Source organism: Gilbertella persicaria (assembly GCF_025201335.1).
Source record: "Gilbertella persicaria strain CBS 190.32 chromosome Unknown B0P05scaffold_40, whole genome shotgun sequence".
In the NCBI taxonomy this organism is placed as follows: Eukaryota; Fungi; Mucoromycota; class Mucoromycetes; order Mucorales; family Choanephoraceae; genus Gilbertella; species Gilbertella persicaria.
In genome coordinates, this window is record NW_026252001.1 from 24,435 (window position 1) to 44,098 (window position 19,664).

General features: G+C 38.2%; 2 protein-coding genes across 2 annotated transcripts; one reads left to right on the forward strand and one right to left on the reverse strand.

The window, feature by feature from the left end:
- The first annotated feature begins 14 nt into the window (after positions 1-14).
- Positions 15-2,376, forward strand: B0P05DRAFT_554349 (major facilitator superfamily domain-containing protein). Its single transcript, XM_051579667.1, has 10 exons — positions 15-80; positions 138-201; positions 257-270; positions 331-351; positions 419-493; positions 545-720; positions 773-839; positions 885-1,143; positions 1,199-1,929; positions 1,972-2,376. The coding sequence occupies exons 1-10, from the start codon at positions 29-31 to the stop codon at positions 2,208-2,210; spliced, it is 1,698 nt and encodes a 565-aa protein (XP_051431867.1). The 5' UTR covers positions 15-28; the 3' UTR covers positions 2,211-2,376.
- A 13,145-nt stretch (positions 2,377-15,521) lies between these two features.
- B0P05DRAFT_460085 (uncharacterized protein) lies at positions 15,522-16,217 on the reverse strand (the record flags this gene model as incomplete). The annotated part of the gene is made up of 1 exon (XM_051573997.1): positions 15,522-16,217. A coding segment is annotated over one exon (696 nt), but the record flags the coding sequence as incomplete, so codon positions are not given.
- Positions 16,218-19,664: the final 3,447 nt, after the last annotated feature.

A 19,664-nucleotide genomic window follows, 5' to 3' on the forward strand; every position in this document is an offset into this window, starting at 1 on the left:
TCGTTTTTTTCTTAATTGTTTATTTTCTATGGCACACATCAATGATACCTATGACGAGCGTCATTTGTTTGACCCACCAAGTAATGTATACCAAGATGAGCAAGAAGAACCCATTTTACCCTCTACTTCTCAACAAGCGTCTTTGATTAGAGGACCTAATAACACGCTTCAAGTTATCTTTTTAACTTTGTGTTTAGCTGGGTAAGAAATAGATTTAAATTCATGCATCACTCATATTTACATTGTAACCTAATAGACTTCAATTTACTTGTAAGATAAAATAAAAAAGAGAGAAATCTATTTGATCTCATCCTCATCCTTTCTTTTTAGGGACTGTAGAAATGGCCTATGGTAAAGATACAAACAGAGTTTTTTTTTTTTAAAAAAAAAAAGACAAAAATGGTAATATTGAGAATAGGCACACCTTATTTACTTTCTTTGGGTTTATCAAAATCATACATGTCACTTGTATGGATTGCAGGTCCATTATCAGGTAATTAAAGAATAAAAAGGGGGAACATGCTTTTATTCAAAAGGGGTATAGGTTTAGTTATGCAACCAGTGGTGGGTGTTATTTCTGATGGGTGTCGATCAAAATGGGGTAGACGACGTCCATTTTTGTTAGGAGGAAGTATTGTGGTTGTATTGAGTTTATTGGTGATTGGATGGACAAGGGAAATCACTTGGTTCTTTACACGACAAGAAGAAGGAGAAGAAGCAGTAAGTAGACCAAAAGAAGAACATGTCTTGACTCTCTCTCTTTCTATATTAGTTTAAAACAGTGTCTATCATTGTTGCTATTACTTCGATCTATATTTTGGATTTCAGTGTGAATTGCGGTAAGTGATTGCATTTAAGCAGGAACCATTGACATGGCATCAAAGTACAAGCCTCTTGTAGAGCATTGATTGTTGATTCATTACCACCTTCTCGACAAGAAGATGGTACAGCATGGGCTGGTCGTATGGTTGGGCTGGGTAATGTAGCTGGCTATTTCATGGGATATGCAAACCTTGTCAAAGTGTTTCCTTTCTTTGGCAATACGCAGCTAAAAGTACTTTGTGTATTTGCTACGTTTGTTTTACTAGGATGTGATGCTGTGACATGTTATGCTGTCAAAGAAAAAGTATTGGATACCAATAGGTAAACACAACATCACTTTAAGGTCGCTACTTACTTACTTATTTACTCTCTGTAGATCCAAAAGCAATCAGTCTCCTTTTGCTTTGTTTTCAGATATATTTCGTCACATTTGGCATCTACCTAAGCCCATTCAACGCATATGTAATGTTCAGTTTTTTGCTTGGATTGGATGGTTTCCATTTTTGTTCTATTCTACGACCTGGGTGGCTGAAATCTATACAGCATCCAATCCAGATACAGGCATCGTGCATGATTCAGTGGGCCAAGCAACAAGAGCGGGATCTTTTGCTTTCTTGGTATACTCACTTGTGTCTCTGTCTTCTTCGTTTGTGTTACCATTGATCGTCATGCCTTCTCGACGGCATGATACAGAACCCTATACAATACCATGGTGGGGCGGTAAAGAACTCAGGCTGTCCTGTTTGAACTCTATCAAGCTCTCGTTTTTGACATTACCAAGAGCATGGACTATCAGTCAGTTTGTTTTCTGTATCTGTATGCTATCGACTTTACTGGTGACCGATGTGACAGCTGCTGCTGTGGTCATTGGATTGTGTGGTATCAGTTGGGCTATTTCTATGTGGGCGCCCTTTTCGTTACTGGGTGAATACATTTCAGAACAAGAGTCAAGGGCGTTCAAGGGAGGACAGGAGTCAGCAGAATTCAACTATCATGTCAGTATGATGGCTTCAAGAACAAGTTTAGTAGGTATGGTGGGCACAGAACCCGCCATCTATCATCCTGTCGCTATAGACGAAGAAGAAGAAGAAGAGATTGAAATGTTAGGTATAAAATATCCCGATCAAACCCCATCTAACCATGAAGAAGAAGGAAGTACAACGACACAAGAGTCTACGGATCATCCACCAGCAGCAGGCGTATTACTAGGCATTCATAACATGTATATTGTGCTGCCTCAATTCTTGGTGACCTTTTTCAGCAGTATCTTGTTTCGTATTTTAGAAAGTAGTGAAGAATCCGCGGATGCCATTGGTGTTATTTTGCGCATAGGTGCTGTTATGGCTGGAATTGCTGGTTTTATCAGCTTAAGGATAGGAAGAGACTGAACTGTGATGGGATGAAGCAAACCCATAGTTCTTTTTTTTTTCTTAATTTATTTCCTAAATTGACTTTTTTGCCATTAGAAAACAATTAGAATGAAACCAACAGACTTGAGGCGATAATAATAAAAGCTATCCTGATGAGAATAATAATTTAGAGCTCACCAACAAGTCCTTTTTATTCTAAAGAAAAGAATGAAGCATTGCTTTCTTTTGTTAAGTTACCATTTTGTTGTCTAAAAAAGATCTTTGTCTTAAATTAGAAATGGACAAGTAGTGATTTTGGATAATGATCATCATGAAGAATACTGTTCTGTCTGTTATGGCCTGAGTTACAGCAGTCTTTATGACAGTGTATGAGAGAATTGAAATATAGAGTGCATTCAACTAGTTTAACACACTTAAAAGTGATATTTGCAGAGTCGGATTGGTCGGTTTGATGACTCAAAATACAATTCCAGAAAGCACATCAGTCTACGTCAAATAAAAATAGGCATGGAAACTAGACAATATAAAGCTATTGAAAAGCCTTTCCATACACGCATAAATGCTTTACATACCTACAAACCATGTCTACTAACATAAATGGTACTTTTGAAGTTGATTTGGACAGAAAAAAGCGATTTGTAAAAAATGACCAAAACTTTTTTTTTTGTAAGGGAGACTTGCTCCAATTTTATTTTAAGTCCTTCAGACGTCAAAAGAGTGGAAGAAAAGACTGTGGTATTATAAGAACTAGACTAAGGAAAGGGAAATGAGCCTATGGTAGAAGAAATTGAGAAAAGAATAAGAGTTTAAGAGAGCTTGATAGATACTTGAAATGGAGAGAACATCATGAGTAGTGAGAGAGGAACTGGAAAGGAAAGCGGAGGAGAGAATTTACGGTTCATAATCAAGGCGGGATTCATCATGCAGCTTATTTGCTAAGCGGAAAACTGTCTTGGTTATAGTTTTGGAGAGGAATGGGTTTTCAGAAAAAACAGATTGCCAGTGAGCTTGCCAGAGGGCTAGAGCAGTGCATGCAAAGATTTGGAAGGTACTTAAGGAAGGAAAATGGAGGAGAGAAACACGAGGGATAACAACCCGAAGGAGGAGGACTTGACGTAGGAGATTGACCGAAGGTGCACGGATGTTGGGATTGATGTACTTGGAGAAGACATGAGACCAAACATCATACTTGGTAGGGCAGAGGAAATAAAAGTGATCAAGGGTATCAATGGAAGTAATGAGATTTGAGGACAGTGGATACAAAAGTTATTAGGAACTGTATGGGGCATAAGACGATGTAGGTGAAAACGGTTGTTGACTTTGTTGTGAAGCATCCTGTAGAGGACATTGCGAGCAGGGAGAGGGATCTTGAGAGACCAAAAGCGTTTCCAGTTAGGCGATAGGCGGGGATCAGGCGGTATAGGAGGGGAGGAGCTATGGCATAATTTACGATAAGAATGAGTGGAAGATGTAATGGGGAATTGAGAGTATGTAAGGGCTGAAATGAATGTCTGTAAATCAGTGGGACTAATATGAGAGGTTGAAGGAAGAATAGAAAAGGAAGAAACACGAGGAGCAGGAGAAAAGAGTGACAGGACAAAGGGATTGAAGAAGAGCTTTTTTTGACGAAAGTGTAGTAAAGCGCGGTAGGTGGCCGATTCAAAACGAGGGACTTCTTGCCGAGAGCGAAACCGAAGGCATTCACTAGAAGAATCAAAAACAAAAATGTGATTACCTGTTAAGGCTAGCATACTGGGATTGTGTTTGAAGTATTCATTTTTAGAAATAGGAGGGTTGGATGGAGGTGGAGAAGGATAGATAGAATGTAGAAGTTCAGGAAGTGGAATGCGAAGGCAAACGTGAAGGGGGACATGACAATTGGAGAAGTTGTGGGGTAGATAATCTATAGCTAAGAAAATACGGTTGAAGTAAGGAATGTCAATAGAAAGCTTTTTTCGTATAAAGGGGAATAACAAAGGCCAGTGGTAAGTAGGGTATTGTGGGGAACAAAGGAAGAAAGAGAGGGTAAATTGGAGATAAGGAAGCGAAGGTAAAGAAATAGCAAAAGAGTGAGGAACTAATAAAGGGTAGACCCATCGCCATTGAAGAGCTCTCTGTTGTAGATGAGGATCAATGACGCTAAGTCCACCTTGAGAACGAGGTAAAATGAGTGTTGAGAAAGGAATGGTACTAAAGCGGCGACTGTTGATGAAGGAAATGATGAGGCGTTGCAATGTGTTTTGTTGTGTTTTGTTGAGAGGAAGCAGGCGAAGTACATGCCATAGTCGTGATAGAATGAGTGAATTGAGGACAGTAGCTCTGCCTCTAACAGATAAATTTCTAGTGCTGTGTATGAGACATGCTTGCTGGATGGTTCGGAATAATTTGTCGATATGTGAGTTTCGTTGATGGGGACTGGAGTAAATTGGATAACCAAGATAAATAACTGCTTCGGGCGAGGTGTTGTCATGCCAAGTTGTAATGTTCTGTGAAACTAAAAAGTACTTCCATCTTGGATTAGGTTTACCTGACAGCGAAATGGCTGTAGTTTTGTTGAAGTTGAGTTTAGCATTGGAGGCTAGCATGTAATTGTGAATTAATTGTTGAAGGCATAGAAGGTCTTGGTGATTATGAAGCAAAACGAGTGTATCATCGGCATAGGCGAGAACTTTGACAGGTGGTGCTGAGAAGGGTGGAGATAAGGGATTGTCTAGTAGTTGTTGAAAGGAAAGTGAGAGGTCATTTGGTGATACGGAGGATGGCGGATGATGGTTTTTGGTTTCTAGTTGAAAGTTAAAACCTTGAATATTAGGATTTTGTTGAATAGAACGAAGGAATGGGTCGAAAGCAATGTTGAATAATAAAGGACTGAGTGGATCTCCTTGTCGGAGACCTCTATGTTGTTGGACTGTTGTGGAAGAGATATGACCATTGATATTGAAACTAATGTCAGTAGAGAAGAAAAGAGATGTGATGGATTCAATGAAAGTATGGGGTATGTTAAATGCATGCATAACTTGAGTCAAATAAGTAGGATGAACCCTATCATAAGCTTTCTCTTGGTCGAGAAGAAGGGCAATAGAGTTGGAATTAACATGGTGTACAATAGCTTGTATCGATTGTAGGATCTGACCATTTTCTGCGATGAATCTACCAGGCATAAATCCGGGTTGGTGTGATGAAATATATTTGTTGAGGTAAGGCATAAGTCGAGCATTGATTAATCGAGTGAAAGTTTTGGCATCTGCGTTAATGAGTGAAATGGGTCGCCAGTTTGTTAGCGAAGAGAGATTGCCCTTTTTTGGTAGTAGAATCATACAAGTTTGTAACCAAGACTTTGGAAATCTAGAGGAGGTGAGTGCATCATTGTATACCTTTACGGCCAAAGCGCCTGTAAGTGGATGCTGCAATAAAATGGAAAGTAGTTCGTACGGTAACCCATCTATACCAGGACTGCTTTGACTTGGGGTTCTAGCCGCACCTTCTTGAAGTTCTTGTAGGGTGATGGGAGCACATAATCGATTATGCATTACATCTGGAATGCTGTCACTAGAAGGAATTATGCTAGTGAGATCTGCAATATGTTTCATACTTACCTGGTCAGGGCAGTAAAGCTGACCGTAAAAAGCTGAGACCGCATCTTCCATTTCTTCGGTCGATTGACAGAGGTTGCCGATGATGGGATGAATGAGTGGCGGCATGGATTTCTTAGCTGATTTGGATTCAATAGTTCTCTTGAGGTAACCTGCTGAAGTTTCACCATTTTCTCTCCAGTGTCGACCAGCACGAAGAGCAAAATTGTTGACATAGTCCTCTTGTACCATTGCAATTTTCTTTTCAACGTTTGAAAGGAGTGGATGAGGAATGCGAGCTGTACCGTATTCTTTGAAATACTTGTTGCGCTTGCGTTGAAGACGCTTCATCAGACGAACTCTCCATGCTGCTTGTTGTTTGCCAATCTTTTTTGCAATAGTTTTTGTGATCTGTTTGATCACATCCCATTGTTGTTGTGTTGTGGGGCATGACTCTTCAGAAAAGGTTTCTATCATTGAATGATAATCATCCAATGCAGAATTCAAGGCTTTGATGAAGTAAGAGTTCTTGGCCAGACTAGGGTGAGCACGCCACAGACCTCGACCTTGTTTGTTTTGTGCAAAGCGGAAAGTAGCTGAGAGAAGAGCATGATCGGTCCATCTTGGAGAGAGAAACTCAATGTCATGAGAAAGAATGTTGTCAGCAAAGAAAGGTGAAGCAAATATGTAGTCAATGGTGGATGTATCCGACTCTCCACGACGAAAGGTGGGAATTCGTTGATCGTGTTGAAGCGCATGAGTGCATTCTGTAAAGTAGGTGGATAGCAAATAGTGCCATTTCCATTGAGAAAGAATGCTGGATGAATTGACAGGAGACTCTTTGGCAGGAAGGTTGCGGGTAGAATATGAGTGAAAGTCGTAGTTGAAGTCGCCTACAATGATGAGGGAAGGTGTGGATGTATCGCCATCCTCTGATGGTAAAGGACTGGAGAGGGGATCAAAGAAATCTGAAAATGGTTGCATAGTCATCAGATCGTTGTAAAAGAACTGTCTTAGGCGTTTTGTCGCTGGAGCATAAATGTTGGCTAAAAGGAATGGAGGAAAAAGGTTAGAAGCGTGTGTAATATTACATATGATGACCCTTTGGTCTATGGTAATCAAGTATGGTGTGATTTGGATATTAGGATTGTTGCTAATTATCCACAGTGCTGAGTCCATATGGAGAAAGTCGGTTTGAAAAGGAAGTCGAGTTGTTGTTGTATAGTAATGTTGCTGGCATGTGTTTCTTGGAGTATAGGATGTCTAGTTGTTTAGTTTTCAAGTATCGAATAAAGCTGCTGCTAACTTCTGGTTGTGATGGTTTTGTTAAACTTCGGAAATTAAGGGAACATATAGAAAGGTCAGTAAATGAATGTGAGGGGAACTTACGAGATTGGGTTGTGCTTGAAGTCGAAATATTTATTGTTGCAAATTCGCTTCACTTTCAGCGAGAGGTTCAGAACTACTTGTTTGATCAATTTGCATTTCTGAGTCGTCAGTTATCTTCTCAGGTGTTGGGCGAGAGAAAATAAATGCTGGAACATCATTGTCTGTTTGGTCTTGTTCATGTAATGGAGACTTTGGCTGGGTCTGAGGGAGGAAGGCACGGAGTTGTTCTTCGGTAATCCAATTCTTTTTAGCAAAGGATCTAGCAACCGCTACATTGACAGGTGTTCGGATGTACTGCAGCGTGGATAGAGCTCTGGTAGAGTTGATATGACATGCTTCTTGTCTGCGCTCTTCCTCAGAAGCCTCAGCAAAAGCTGGGTTTCGGATTACTGTTGGATCGAGTGGATCAAAGTCATGGAGAGGCTTAATATTATGCTTTTCAAAGACAGCAGAGGCAGCGGAGGCGTACTCGTTGTGTACGAGGATGGCGACGACATTTCGATCAGGATAGTGAATATACAAGACTCTTCCACGATCAAGTCCGAGGCGGACAAATTGTCGACGCATGTCTCTGATAGGGAGCTTTCGTCTGCATGGGAGATAAAGGTATTGGAACCCTTAATCAGTGGACACAGGTATGAATTGTCTGGCCACGCTAGCCACTTGACGAGGAGAGAGGCGTTTTGAAGGACGAGTGGGCGCACGTCTTGCTATTGTAGCAAAAGTGACACGCTCCCCCAGAAGGTTTGTAAGCATGAGCATATTGAAATGCTTCAATTCCCTTAGCCAAGGGAGGGAAATCAGTAGGCATTGCCATATCATGATCTGTATTTTGAATTGCCTCTGGTTGAGTCAGAGGCAAGTCTGACTGACTGTTGGCGGCGGACTGCAAGGCGGCAATTTGTTGATAAGCTTCTGCCAAAGCCTTTTGCGTCTCCGCTAAAGCAGAGCGAGTGCCTTGGAGCTCTTGACGAAGCCCTTCGTTGTCTTGGCTAAATGCCGCCAGTTTGCTGTAAGGTTCAACACGCTTCGCACGTGGGGTGGTCTTCTTGATAGTAGGAGTACTCATAACGAAGTTATATTCGTGGTCTAATGAATTTGATCGAAGTCGTTTCCTTGGGGGAGGTAGAGTTGGACTGAGTGAAATAGTTACAGGTGCGTCAGATGTTACGTCTACGAGTGGTGGCGAAACTGAAAGCGATGTCGGTTGTAGTGGTACAGAAGAAGGTTCTACTGGAGGTCTGTCGACTATGTCGTTTATGTTGTTTTTGTTGTTTTTGTTGTGTTTTGTTAGTTGAAGGTGCTGTTTCGGGGCTTAGGTACCCAAAACAGAAAATTCGAAAAAAAAGAAAGAAAAAAAAATAAGAAAAAAAAGAAAAGTCCGTTAACATTCATACCGACTTACAAATATGCCACTTGTGTATTTAAAAAAAAACACTGTAAAGCAAAACAAAAATATTTTTTGTAATGACAGAAAAATAAAAAAGCAGAAGATTTCATATTTTCCTGTTCTAAATTAATGATTTTCAATTTTTCTGTTTAAATTAATAAACGAGCCTACCGGATGATAGCTTTACTGTTTTAGTTTAAAAGAAGAGATTAATGGTCGGTAGACTTGTTTTTTATTTTGAAACAGAAAAATTGAAAAACAAGCTTTTTTTTTTTTAATTTTGAGCAGAAAAATTAGAAAATTTTACTTTTTTATTCTTTGCACTGCAAAAAATATTTTTGATTTAATTTAGAAACCTAGTTTTTATTTATTTCTAAAAGATATTTTTTTTAGTACACAAATGGCATACTTGTAATTTCGGCATAACTGCTAATATTTTTATGATGTTTGAAAATGTTTTTTTTTCTTTTTTTTTTTTTTAGGTAAGTCCATCACACTGACAACGAAGGCCTGAGGTATACAAGTCTTTCCATGCTTTTTTTTTCTCTCTAGCTGCTTTTTTTGTAGAGCTATTACAATCTTTAGAAAGAGGTTTTGAACACTAAAATTTATGCTTGGGTCAGAAAAAAGAAAAAGAAAAAGCATTTTCAGAATAGCAGAAATATTAGCAGTTATGCCGAAATTACAAGTATGCCATTTGTGTACTAAAAAAATATCTTTTAGAAATAAATAAAAACTAGGTTTCTAAATTAAATCAAAAATATTTTTTGCAGTGCAAAGAATAAAAAAGTAAAATTTTCTAATTTTTCTGTTCAAAATTTAAAAAAAAAAAGTAAAATTTTCTAATTTTTCTGTTCAAAATTAAAAAAAAAAGCTTGTTTCCCAATTTTTCTGTTTTAAAATAAAAACAAATCTACCAGGCAGTAATCTCTTTCTTAAATCAAAACAGTGAAATTATCATCCGGTAGACTCGTTTATTAATTTAAACAGAAAAATTGAAAATCATGCTTTTTTTATTAATTTAGAACAGGAAAATCAGAAATTCTCCTATTTTCTACTTCTTGCCATTACAGAAAATATTTCGCATTTATTTTAAAGCAGTGGTTTTTATTTTTTCTAATTTTTTTTTTGAGTACACAAATGACATACTTGTCATGTCGGCATAATTGTTATCGAAGTTCAAATTGATTACATATTCTGATATTATTTTTTCTTTGTAATTCGCTACAAGCACTAGAGGCCCAGGTGCATGGAAGGCAAATCCAAACTTAGCGAAAAAGAAAGAGTTTAGACAGCAATTAGCTGCTTTCTTGAATACACTAGTTCTGCAACTCCAGAATCAGAGAAAACATTACACTGCTCAGAGAAATTGGGACTGGATTAAAGCTGAAGTCAAACTGTTTACCAAATCATTTCAATTGGAGACAGTCAATTGGAGAAACAAACAGATTAAACGGTTACAACGTAAACGTAACAAAATCCTTCGGCATCAGAAACATCGTGGTATAGTGGATTGGACACTACCCATAGTAGAGAAACAATTGGGAGCTTTGCAAGAGGAAGCTGCTGAAATAGACGCTCTGAGAGCGGGAAAGCGTTGGAGAGAAAAAGGCGAGAAGTCTCCAGGCTTTCTAAACAGGTTGATCAAAGTACGAACACATCAAAAATCAGTAGGTGATCTACGAGATCCTGTCAGTGGTGAACTTTGTGGAGATCAAGAGGCTAAAGAGAAAATAGTACAACAATTCTATTCTAACTTATATACTCCGGGCCCTCCCAATTACCATGCTATGAACAGATTGATTGCTAAAATTCCTGACAATGTGAAATTGAATGATAGTCAAAGAGACACCATGATGCTGAGTATTTCTATGAATGAAATATTTGAAGAATCCAAACGAACTCCAAGACAAAGTAGCCCTGGCACTGATGGTCTTCCATATGAAATTTTGAATCTTATCATGAAACATCCTAGTCTTCACACATTGATTACGGATGTATATAATGATAGTTTAGCTGGTAGTCTTCCAATGTCATGGAATGAATCATTGATGGTGTTACTACCTAAGAAAGGCAATCTATACGACATGAAGAACTATAGACCAATCACACTGGCTAACACGGACTATAAAATCTTTACAAGGATACTAAACCGCCGTATAATGATGATTGCTCCACAATTGATTACTCAATTTCAACTGGGCTTCATACCAGGGCGATTTATTGCAGAAAATGGATTGATAGTCCAAACCATTATGGAAGACGCACAAGCCAGAGTACAGCAAGATACGACTAACGGCAGAAGTAGTGACCATGATTTAGCGCTTTTACTTGATCAAGAGAAAGCATACGATCGGGTACACCTCACATATCTTAAAAGAGTGCTGATAGGCTACGGTTTCCCGGAAGTGATTGCCGATACAATACACAAATTGCTCTCAAAAAACAAGATCAAAATCAATGTTAATGAGTTCTTTACCAAAGAAATCAAGAAACGAAGAGGATTAAAACAAGGCGATCCACTATCACCAGTTTTGTATAACTTGACATTTGATCTATTTCTACGCTCGATTATACAAGTGGGGGGGGTTCAAAGGATATCAGTTTCGACAACAAACACCAAGGCCTGACTCTTCCTCCTCTGCTCCTATAGAAACTAAAATTCTTTGCTACGCAGATGATGCTTTAGTATTTATACATGATCCGAATGATCTTGCAATACTGCAAAGACATATATCAACGTATTGTAGCGCATCAAATGCAAAAATCAACTTTAACAAAATTGAAGCTCTATCTTTATCTGGTACAAACCCCTGGCTATTTTGGCATAAGTATCTGCTACCACTACAGATACAGCGCATTCAGTCTTCCATGGATGCACAACCTATTGTGTACTTGGGTTTTCCATTAATCCAGTCATTTGCACAAAGACAAAATTATTTTGAAACATTTTTGGCAAAGATGAAATCTGCCTGCTTGATACATTCTGCCCGTTCCTTGTCAGTACTAGGCCGGGCCACGGTATTTAACACCTTAATATTATCCAAATGTTGGTATCTTCTTCGGGTAACGCCGTTCACGAAGACTGAGATTTCTCGAATCCGGTCTTTAGCACAGCAGTTCCTAAACTCCAAAATATTTCCGAAAATTGCTTGGCCAACTTGGACTCTACCGAAAGAAGATGGTGATGTAGGGGTCCTTGATCCGTTATCGCAAAGAGACGCGCTTTATAGTCGCTGGGTCTTTCCTCTGTTGAATCGCTCTATCAACGCACACTGGCATCGTATACTCACAAGACATATCCAAAATATCTCCGGATATTATGAGGTAGCTATTCCTTTGCTCTTTCCTTTGGCTAGACACAATAGAACCTCTCACTTTGGGTGCGGTAAACGTATTTCAACAATTGATCTATTTTATGCCTCAATAGATCGCTTGCCTCGAGATTTTGACCAGATGACACTAGCTCACCAAGCATGTCTTAGTTTGCCGATGAAGGTCGTCTTACAATCTTTAAGACCACGACTTCCATCATTGCCGAAAAGGATTCAATTTATCCCAGTTCAAACATTTATACTTTTCAACCACGATCTTAAGCTAATCCATTGGAAGCATCCGGATCATATTCCGCAAGAGCTCCAAAAATTCTACTTTCAGATTACCCGAGGTCTAGAAAGTAACAAGTACCAATTCTTTCCTTTCTTTGTCAAACACTGCCAACCTCCTACTGTAGAGGTATTGCCTACTTTGCCGTCCTCACCACCTTTATCTTTTGTTCCATTTGTCAACTCTTTCCAACTTGTGACCCTGACTGGATCAATCACCCAGGTATCGACAAAGGAGTTTCGGTTAACTTGCCAGAGTGCTACATCTGCTCCAGAGCGCCTACGAGCTATCTCTAGTAGCTTTTGGACTGATTTCTGGAGCTGGTCTCTGCTGCCAGTTGCTCGTAATATGATATACCGATTCCTGGTTTCCAAACTACCCACAAGACAACTTCTGCATTATATACTTCCTGAGAAGTTCCCCTCACCTCTTTGTACCATTTGCTCAATTCATCTGGAAAGTGAACAACACCTCCTGTTCTATTGCCCACCAAAGAGGTTTTTTTTTTGAAACAATCTCATCTTCGAATTTCTTTGGCCTACAACCACTGTCGAAGATGTTATTCAAGCACTGGTTACACTAAACTTCACTAGAATAGATTACTCACAAAAAAAAATTTAACCGTTGTTGATATTATCATTACAGCCGTATCACAAGTTTGGAAAGCACACTGGAGATTTGTCATGGACAACGTAGCTTTTGATGCCTACTCCACTCTACAACAAACACGTACTGCTTTACAACTGCTTGCAGATGAAAAGCAAGTACACACAAGACTGTAATTCTTCTCGTATTTTTTTTCCACTAATAACAGTGGCATATCTTTTATTTATTCTGCTTAGTTTGCTTTCAGCATAATTGTATAATATAATTCAGTATGAATTGTGCCCGCCTATTGAGTGCCATTAGGGTAACTTTACGCGGAGCAATAATAAAAATCTTTAAAAAAAAAGTTTGCTACAATTTATTCAAGGGAGGGTGAACATTGTGGTATCGTGTGCTTCACAAGAAACTGCCCACTGCGTCCGAACTTTTCAAGATTGATACTGTCTCTATTCCTGTCTGTCGGTTGTGCAAATCACAACCGGAATCGTATGATCATTTCATAGCCCACTGCTCTACCAAGTGGAGTGTTTGGTTGGAAATACTGAACTGCTACTACCCTCTGGTATACTTTACTCCGTCCTCCCTCCATAAGGTCCTCACTCTTCAAGCCTTTCCTCCTGCCATTACGAACCGCTCCAAGCTTGTATCCATCGTTGCGATAGCTCAATGGAATATCTGGAAATCCTATTGGAACCTGATTCTCAACCAGGTTGCTTTTGAACATTCTTGTATCATTTCAGATACAATTTACCAGGTAGCCTTAGCTACAAAAAATCACCCCTTGCTAAAATAGCCCTGGTCATTGTATGATCTTTACTTCGTCTTTCTTTACTCCTGTTTTTCGACGTCCCACCTCTCTGCAATGTGTGACTAATCAATAATATTGTAAATAAAATCCAACTACAAAAAAAATTCAAGGGAGGGTAAACTTGACTTGTGAGCCCAATTTCAAGCAGAATATAGAAAACGTAGTAGCCATAGAGAGCCATAGCAACCATACACTATAGCGTTGGTGATTGCATTTTTCTTCCATCAGAAGAATTTTTTCCATTTTGATGGAAGATTTCCTCCATCGCCTACGCTGTAGTGATGGCTCCGTAGAAAAGGTAGCTAGAGCGATGAATAAAAATTATGGAAAGACTCGTACACTTCCGATCTTGATGATCAGTGTGGTGGACTTACCCCAAAAAAAAAAAAAAAAAAAAAAAAAAAAAAAAAAAAGCATTTTCAAAAATGATAAAAATATTAACAGGTATGCCGAAATTACAAATATGCCATTTGCGTACTCAAAAAAATATTTTTTGAGAAATAATAGAAACTATCATTTTAAAACAGAAACCACTGTTCTAGAATAAATCAAAAATATTTTCTGCAATGACAAAAAATAAAGAAAAGTAAGCAAATTCTGATTTTATGCTTAAAATTTATAAAAAGAGCTTGCTTTTTAATTTTTTAGTCTTGAATTAAAGAACGAATCTACCACGCTGTAATCCCTTTTTCAAACTAAAACAGTAAAATCATCACCCGGTAGACTCGTTTGTTTATTTGAAACTAAAAAATTAAAAAATTGGCTTCTTTTTATTAACTTAAAACAAAAAAATTAAAATTCTCTACTTTTTTTTATTTTTCATTACTACAGAAAATATTTTTGTTTATTTTGAAGTAGTGGTATTTATTTTTTTAAATAGACAAGTGGCATACTTGTAAGTCGGCATAAATGTCATCGGAGCCTGGAAATGCATGTATATTTTTTTGTAAATCCATTACATTTGTAAGAAGTTCCTGACATCTACGGCTATTACTATAATCTTTTTATGTCTCTAGATTTAATTTCTGTATATATATCACAGGATTTAATGGACCCCTGATTTCTCATATTTTGATCTGTACTGGTGTTGGCCATACATGCCTCACTGTTAACGAGTCGCAAAAGTAATCCCGATTCATGAGAAAGGCAATCTGACTGATTCAGTCAGTTACTACCTAACTAGTCTGACTGCTACTTTCAAAAAAGAATAAACTCTCACCATAGCGTAATCGATTGCGTTTTTCTTCCTTTTTGAGTGAAGATTTGGCCATAATTTTCCATTTCAGAATGCATCATCCTTTTACTTTTGAGATAAGATTTCTGCATCCAATTGAAGATTTTCTTTATTGCTTATGTTGTAGTGTCTTTAATTTTTACTTCTTTTTTTTTTTTTTTTTTTAAAGAACCAATTATTAGTCCGGCTCATTCATTTTCTCCCCACCATTTTCAGGAGAAGGAGAAGACGTTTGAGTGACAGTTTCACTTTCTATGTTTTTGCTGAGTCTTTTAGTATTTGGAGTCAAAGATTCTCTTGTTTTAGGAGAGAGAGCGTCTTCCAAGTTACGCTTGATTGTCCTGTCTAGTTTACTTTTCTCTTTACTAGTCAAACTGACTGAGTGTCTGAGAGTGATGATATCGTCTAGCTTTTTGGTTTGTTGACTTCTGGAACTTCTTGGTGTAGAGACTGACTTGGTGGGAACGGCTTCCTTCATAGGCTGGCTTGGTTCGCTAGTACATCTACTCATTATTACATTTCTGTTCTCCAAGTCTACTGCTTCTTCCATAATAGTCGTTTCACTTTCTACTGCCTGTGGCTTTGTATCATTCTTGAGTAAATCGAGCAAGTTGATTTCCCGTCTAGTTCCTGCAGCGTTGGTGGTTATAAAGTCAGATGTCATACTTGACTCCTCTTCAGGTACAGACTTTCCAATTTTGAATATTCCTGCTTGTTTGTTTGCTTTAGGTTCACGATTCCAAGGTGCCGTAGGGCATTTAGCTTGCAGATGGTTAGGACTCTTGCAGCGGAAGCATAGCTTTCTCATTCTCTTGGGGCAGTCAAACTTGATGTGCTCGTCTGTATGGCAGTCAGTGCAAATAGGTTTCATTTGAGACCAAACGATGTTCAGTAATACTCCTGGGAAACCTACAAGTTTCACTTGGGGAGTGAGCTCAGCTGCATACGTTGCTTCTTTTAATTTATCCCTATTGAGTGTAGCAAAACCGCGACCGGTGAACCAATCGGAGTCAGCGCACTTGGAGATACCAATGTTCAAAATGTCGCCAAAGCGTTCAAAGGTATTGATCAATGCTGTCTTCAATACTTCTTCTTCCATGAGGGGAATTTCAGATATACCAATGTTGATTACCATTGCAGAATGGTCAAGGGTCTTGTTCAGTTCAATTTTCTTTCCATTCACTACAAATTCTTTAAGGAGAGCGTCTCTACATGCGTTTTCAGTCGAGAAACCAAGCTCTATAGCCTTTCTTTTGTTCTTGCCAATTACTCTAGGTTTGAGGCCAAGGCATTTGGGAAATTGTTCGCGCAATATTTTGAGTAAAGGCTTGTCTTTAAATTCCATGCCCAAAAATTGGGCGCAGTCGATTACAATTGAGTTTCGTTCTTTAGCTTCCACAAAGGTTGAATAGGCGTTGAGAGGTTTAAAACTACCATTCTCAACATTTGGTGACACTTCAAAGATGTGTCATTTTTGAGCTTTAAGTGCATCTTTAAAAGATTGATAAGAGAATAGTTGATTGCTTGGATTATGGCTAGAATCCAACGTTGAACCGCCTTGTGAGGAGGTCCTATGGTCATCACTTTGATAATTAAGCGAAAGAGCCATGTTTGATCAAGATACAGCTATAGAGAGACTCAATAAACCTTCAAAACCAAAAAGTACTACAAAAATAGTTTTTAAATAGACATTGTACTTGAGAAACATGATTTAATACTCGGATGGCACTGTGCTCACAAAAAAAAAATACAAGTTTGTCACCTCCAAACACTAAAACTATAGCTTTTTCTCTGAAGAAATAATTTATTTTCTCTAAACAGCAGGGTTCTTGCCACAATGGAAGACATAGCAGCATCAATAAATACTCATCTAAAAGCCTTATTCCAAAGGATTCTGGTAATATAAGCAGATTTAGATTTGGGCCCATATTAGTAGGAACATCAGGAATCAAAGGTCATTTACCATCACGAACAAGCATATCATATGGAGCCAAACTCTACATATAATTAAACTAAAATCTCTCTTCACAGGTATGTTACCAATTGATAGAAATTCTAATGCGCAATAGAATGGTGGAAAACAGATTTGGAAATGAAAGACTGAAGCGCTTGTTAAACTGTAATATCTATATATCAGATCTACGAAAGAGTTTTAAGACACTCAGCCAGTATAACAGTAAAGAATAGCATGGATGACACTGGATTAACATGGATAAGCAGAATAATAGAAAAGATTTATGTGCTTTGAATTCTCGAAATTTGAAATATTTTTTTAAAAAAAAAAGAGTTAAAAAAATATATTTATACAAAAAAAAATGAATACATACAAACACTTACACATTAAAATAGGTTCTGTCAACTGCAGAAGCTTACATATGAACACTAATCAACAAACCACAGACGATTTTATTGCTTTACTGAAGAGCAAGAAATTGAATGTGCTTCTATGTCAAGAAACCAATATACCAACTCTCACCTTTGAAGAAACCATAAACAATATGAGATTCAAGTTCAACTATCATCAAGCAATTTGGACAAAACATTGCTCAATAATCAACTTCAACAATGCTCTAAATCTAGTGGAAATCAAAGTATCTAAAGATGGAAGAATGATACTAGCTAAGCTAACAACGGTTGACAACTCTACTCCGCCTGCATACATCATGAACCTATATGCACAATAAGGTCTAAAAACTAAACAGGTGACTGAGAGAAACAATTTTTTTAAAGCAATAAGCAATCTACTACTCAAGACGCCCGAGATGATTCCCGACCTAATCATGGCTGGTGATTTTAACTTTAGTTTTGATAGCGCAAGCAAACACTCTACAAGAACAAAAGCTAAACCTCAACAACTGATCGAATTCATCAAGGGTCATATGAAAGACTGCATAAATCAACAAGGCGAGCGATACGACTATACTTGCATCCAAAAGCGAAGCGACAAGGCATCTTTATCAACCATTGACTACATATTTGCAGGACTCAACACTTTCAAGCAAATGTCCGATGGCGAAGTAGAATTCCTGAGTGACAAATACACAGATCATGCACTACTAAAAAAAACTCTGACTATTGAGCTACAGAACAATGGGAAAGGCATATGGAGAGGCAATCCCTATCTTGCCAAAAATGAAAGATACACTAACAAATTGAAAGGTGAACTTGACAAATATATACAACATAAGTTAGACCCGGCAATGTCAGCACAAGACAAGTGGGATTCAATTAAAAATATGGTTAAGAAAGTAACAGTCAACTTCTGCCGTCACCATAACCAGTGGAGAGAAAAGAGGTTGAAAGAACTGAATGGAGAACGAAACAAGTTGCTACGACTCTATGGTCAAGACCCTGTATGTTTAAATGCACTACTACCTCCAGTCCAGAATCAAATCACCAAACTACAGGAAGAGAAAAGCAATACAGATAGACTCAGAGCCGGTCAGAGATGGATGGAAAACAACGAAAAGTCTCCATCCTACATCAAAAGCACTATCAAGCGGCGACAAGAGAAAAAGACAATGGGCATTTTGAAACATCCAGCCACTGGTAATGAATGTACAGACACTAACGCCAAGCTAGAAGCTGTCCAATCGTTCTACTCCAAGTTGTATACAGAAGAGAGAATTGACATAAACAGTTTAGAATCTATGACGAACCAAATTAACAAAGTCGTGTCTAAAGAAGAGAGCGACAGATTGATTGAAGAGATTTACTATGAAGACATCATACTAGGTACACAACGAAGTCCACGTAAAAGTAGCCCAGGGCTAGATGGCATCCCATATGAGATACTCAATATCATCGTTAACCAACCAAGCTGTCGAGATATCATAACACAAGTCTACAATGATGCTATCAAGCTAGGAAAATTTCCAAGATCATGGCAGCAAGCGTGTGCTGTATTGCTACCAAAAAAAGGGGACTTATCAGACTTAGGAAACTGGAGGCCAATCACGCTGATAAATACAGACTGTAAAGTTTTCACTAGGCTAATGAATGCAAGAATAATGGAAATCACCAATCGGCTTATCACCAAATTCCAAACTGGATTTATGCCAAGGCGCTTTATTGGAGACCAAGGTTTAGCTCTTAGAATGATGATCGACAATGCCAAAATGACCAGAGCAGGAAACAACCAAGAATTTGAAGAATACGTTGGAGTGATGCTTGATAATAACAAAGCTTATGACAGTGTTCATCCATACTATCTTACACAAGTACTATTGAAGTTTGGCTTTCCTAACGAATTTGTTAGATGCATACAGAACCTTTTCTTTGACAATGAAATTTTCATCAATATGAATGGGTTTCTATCAAATCCAGTGAAACAGCGAAGAGGACTAAGACAAGGAGACTCTATATCACCAATACTTTTCAACTTTGCCATTGAGCCATTCCTGCTAACAATTATTAACAATGACAGTATCTCAGGATATTCAATTCAAGCTACCAAACCAGCAGATCAAAGAACAGTTCAACTCACTCCTCCACCACCTGTCAAGGTCTTAGCCTATGCAGATGATATTATCATATTTGTCAAATCTAGATCGGAGTATATGCAAATGGAAGAATGTCTCAAGACATATAGTCAAGCGCCAAACTCCAAGATTAACTACGAAAAGTCCCAAGCCTTTCCACTACATGGAGGTAAAATGAATGGATATTTTGGGGTAAGATTGAAAACGTACATCCAACAACGTATGAAATGGTACGACTACAACAGTGCTGATTATATCAAATACCTTGGATACCCAATTTACGTAACAAAACAACAGAGAAATGTGTTTATGGCCGAAATGACTGGAAGAATCAGAGCTCAAGTGGCCTTTTTCAAAACAAGAAATATCTCTATGTACGGTAGGGC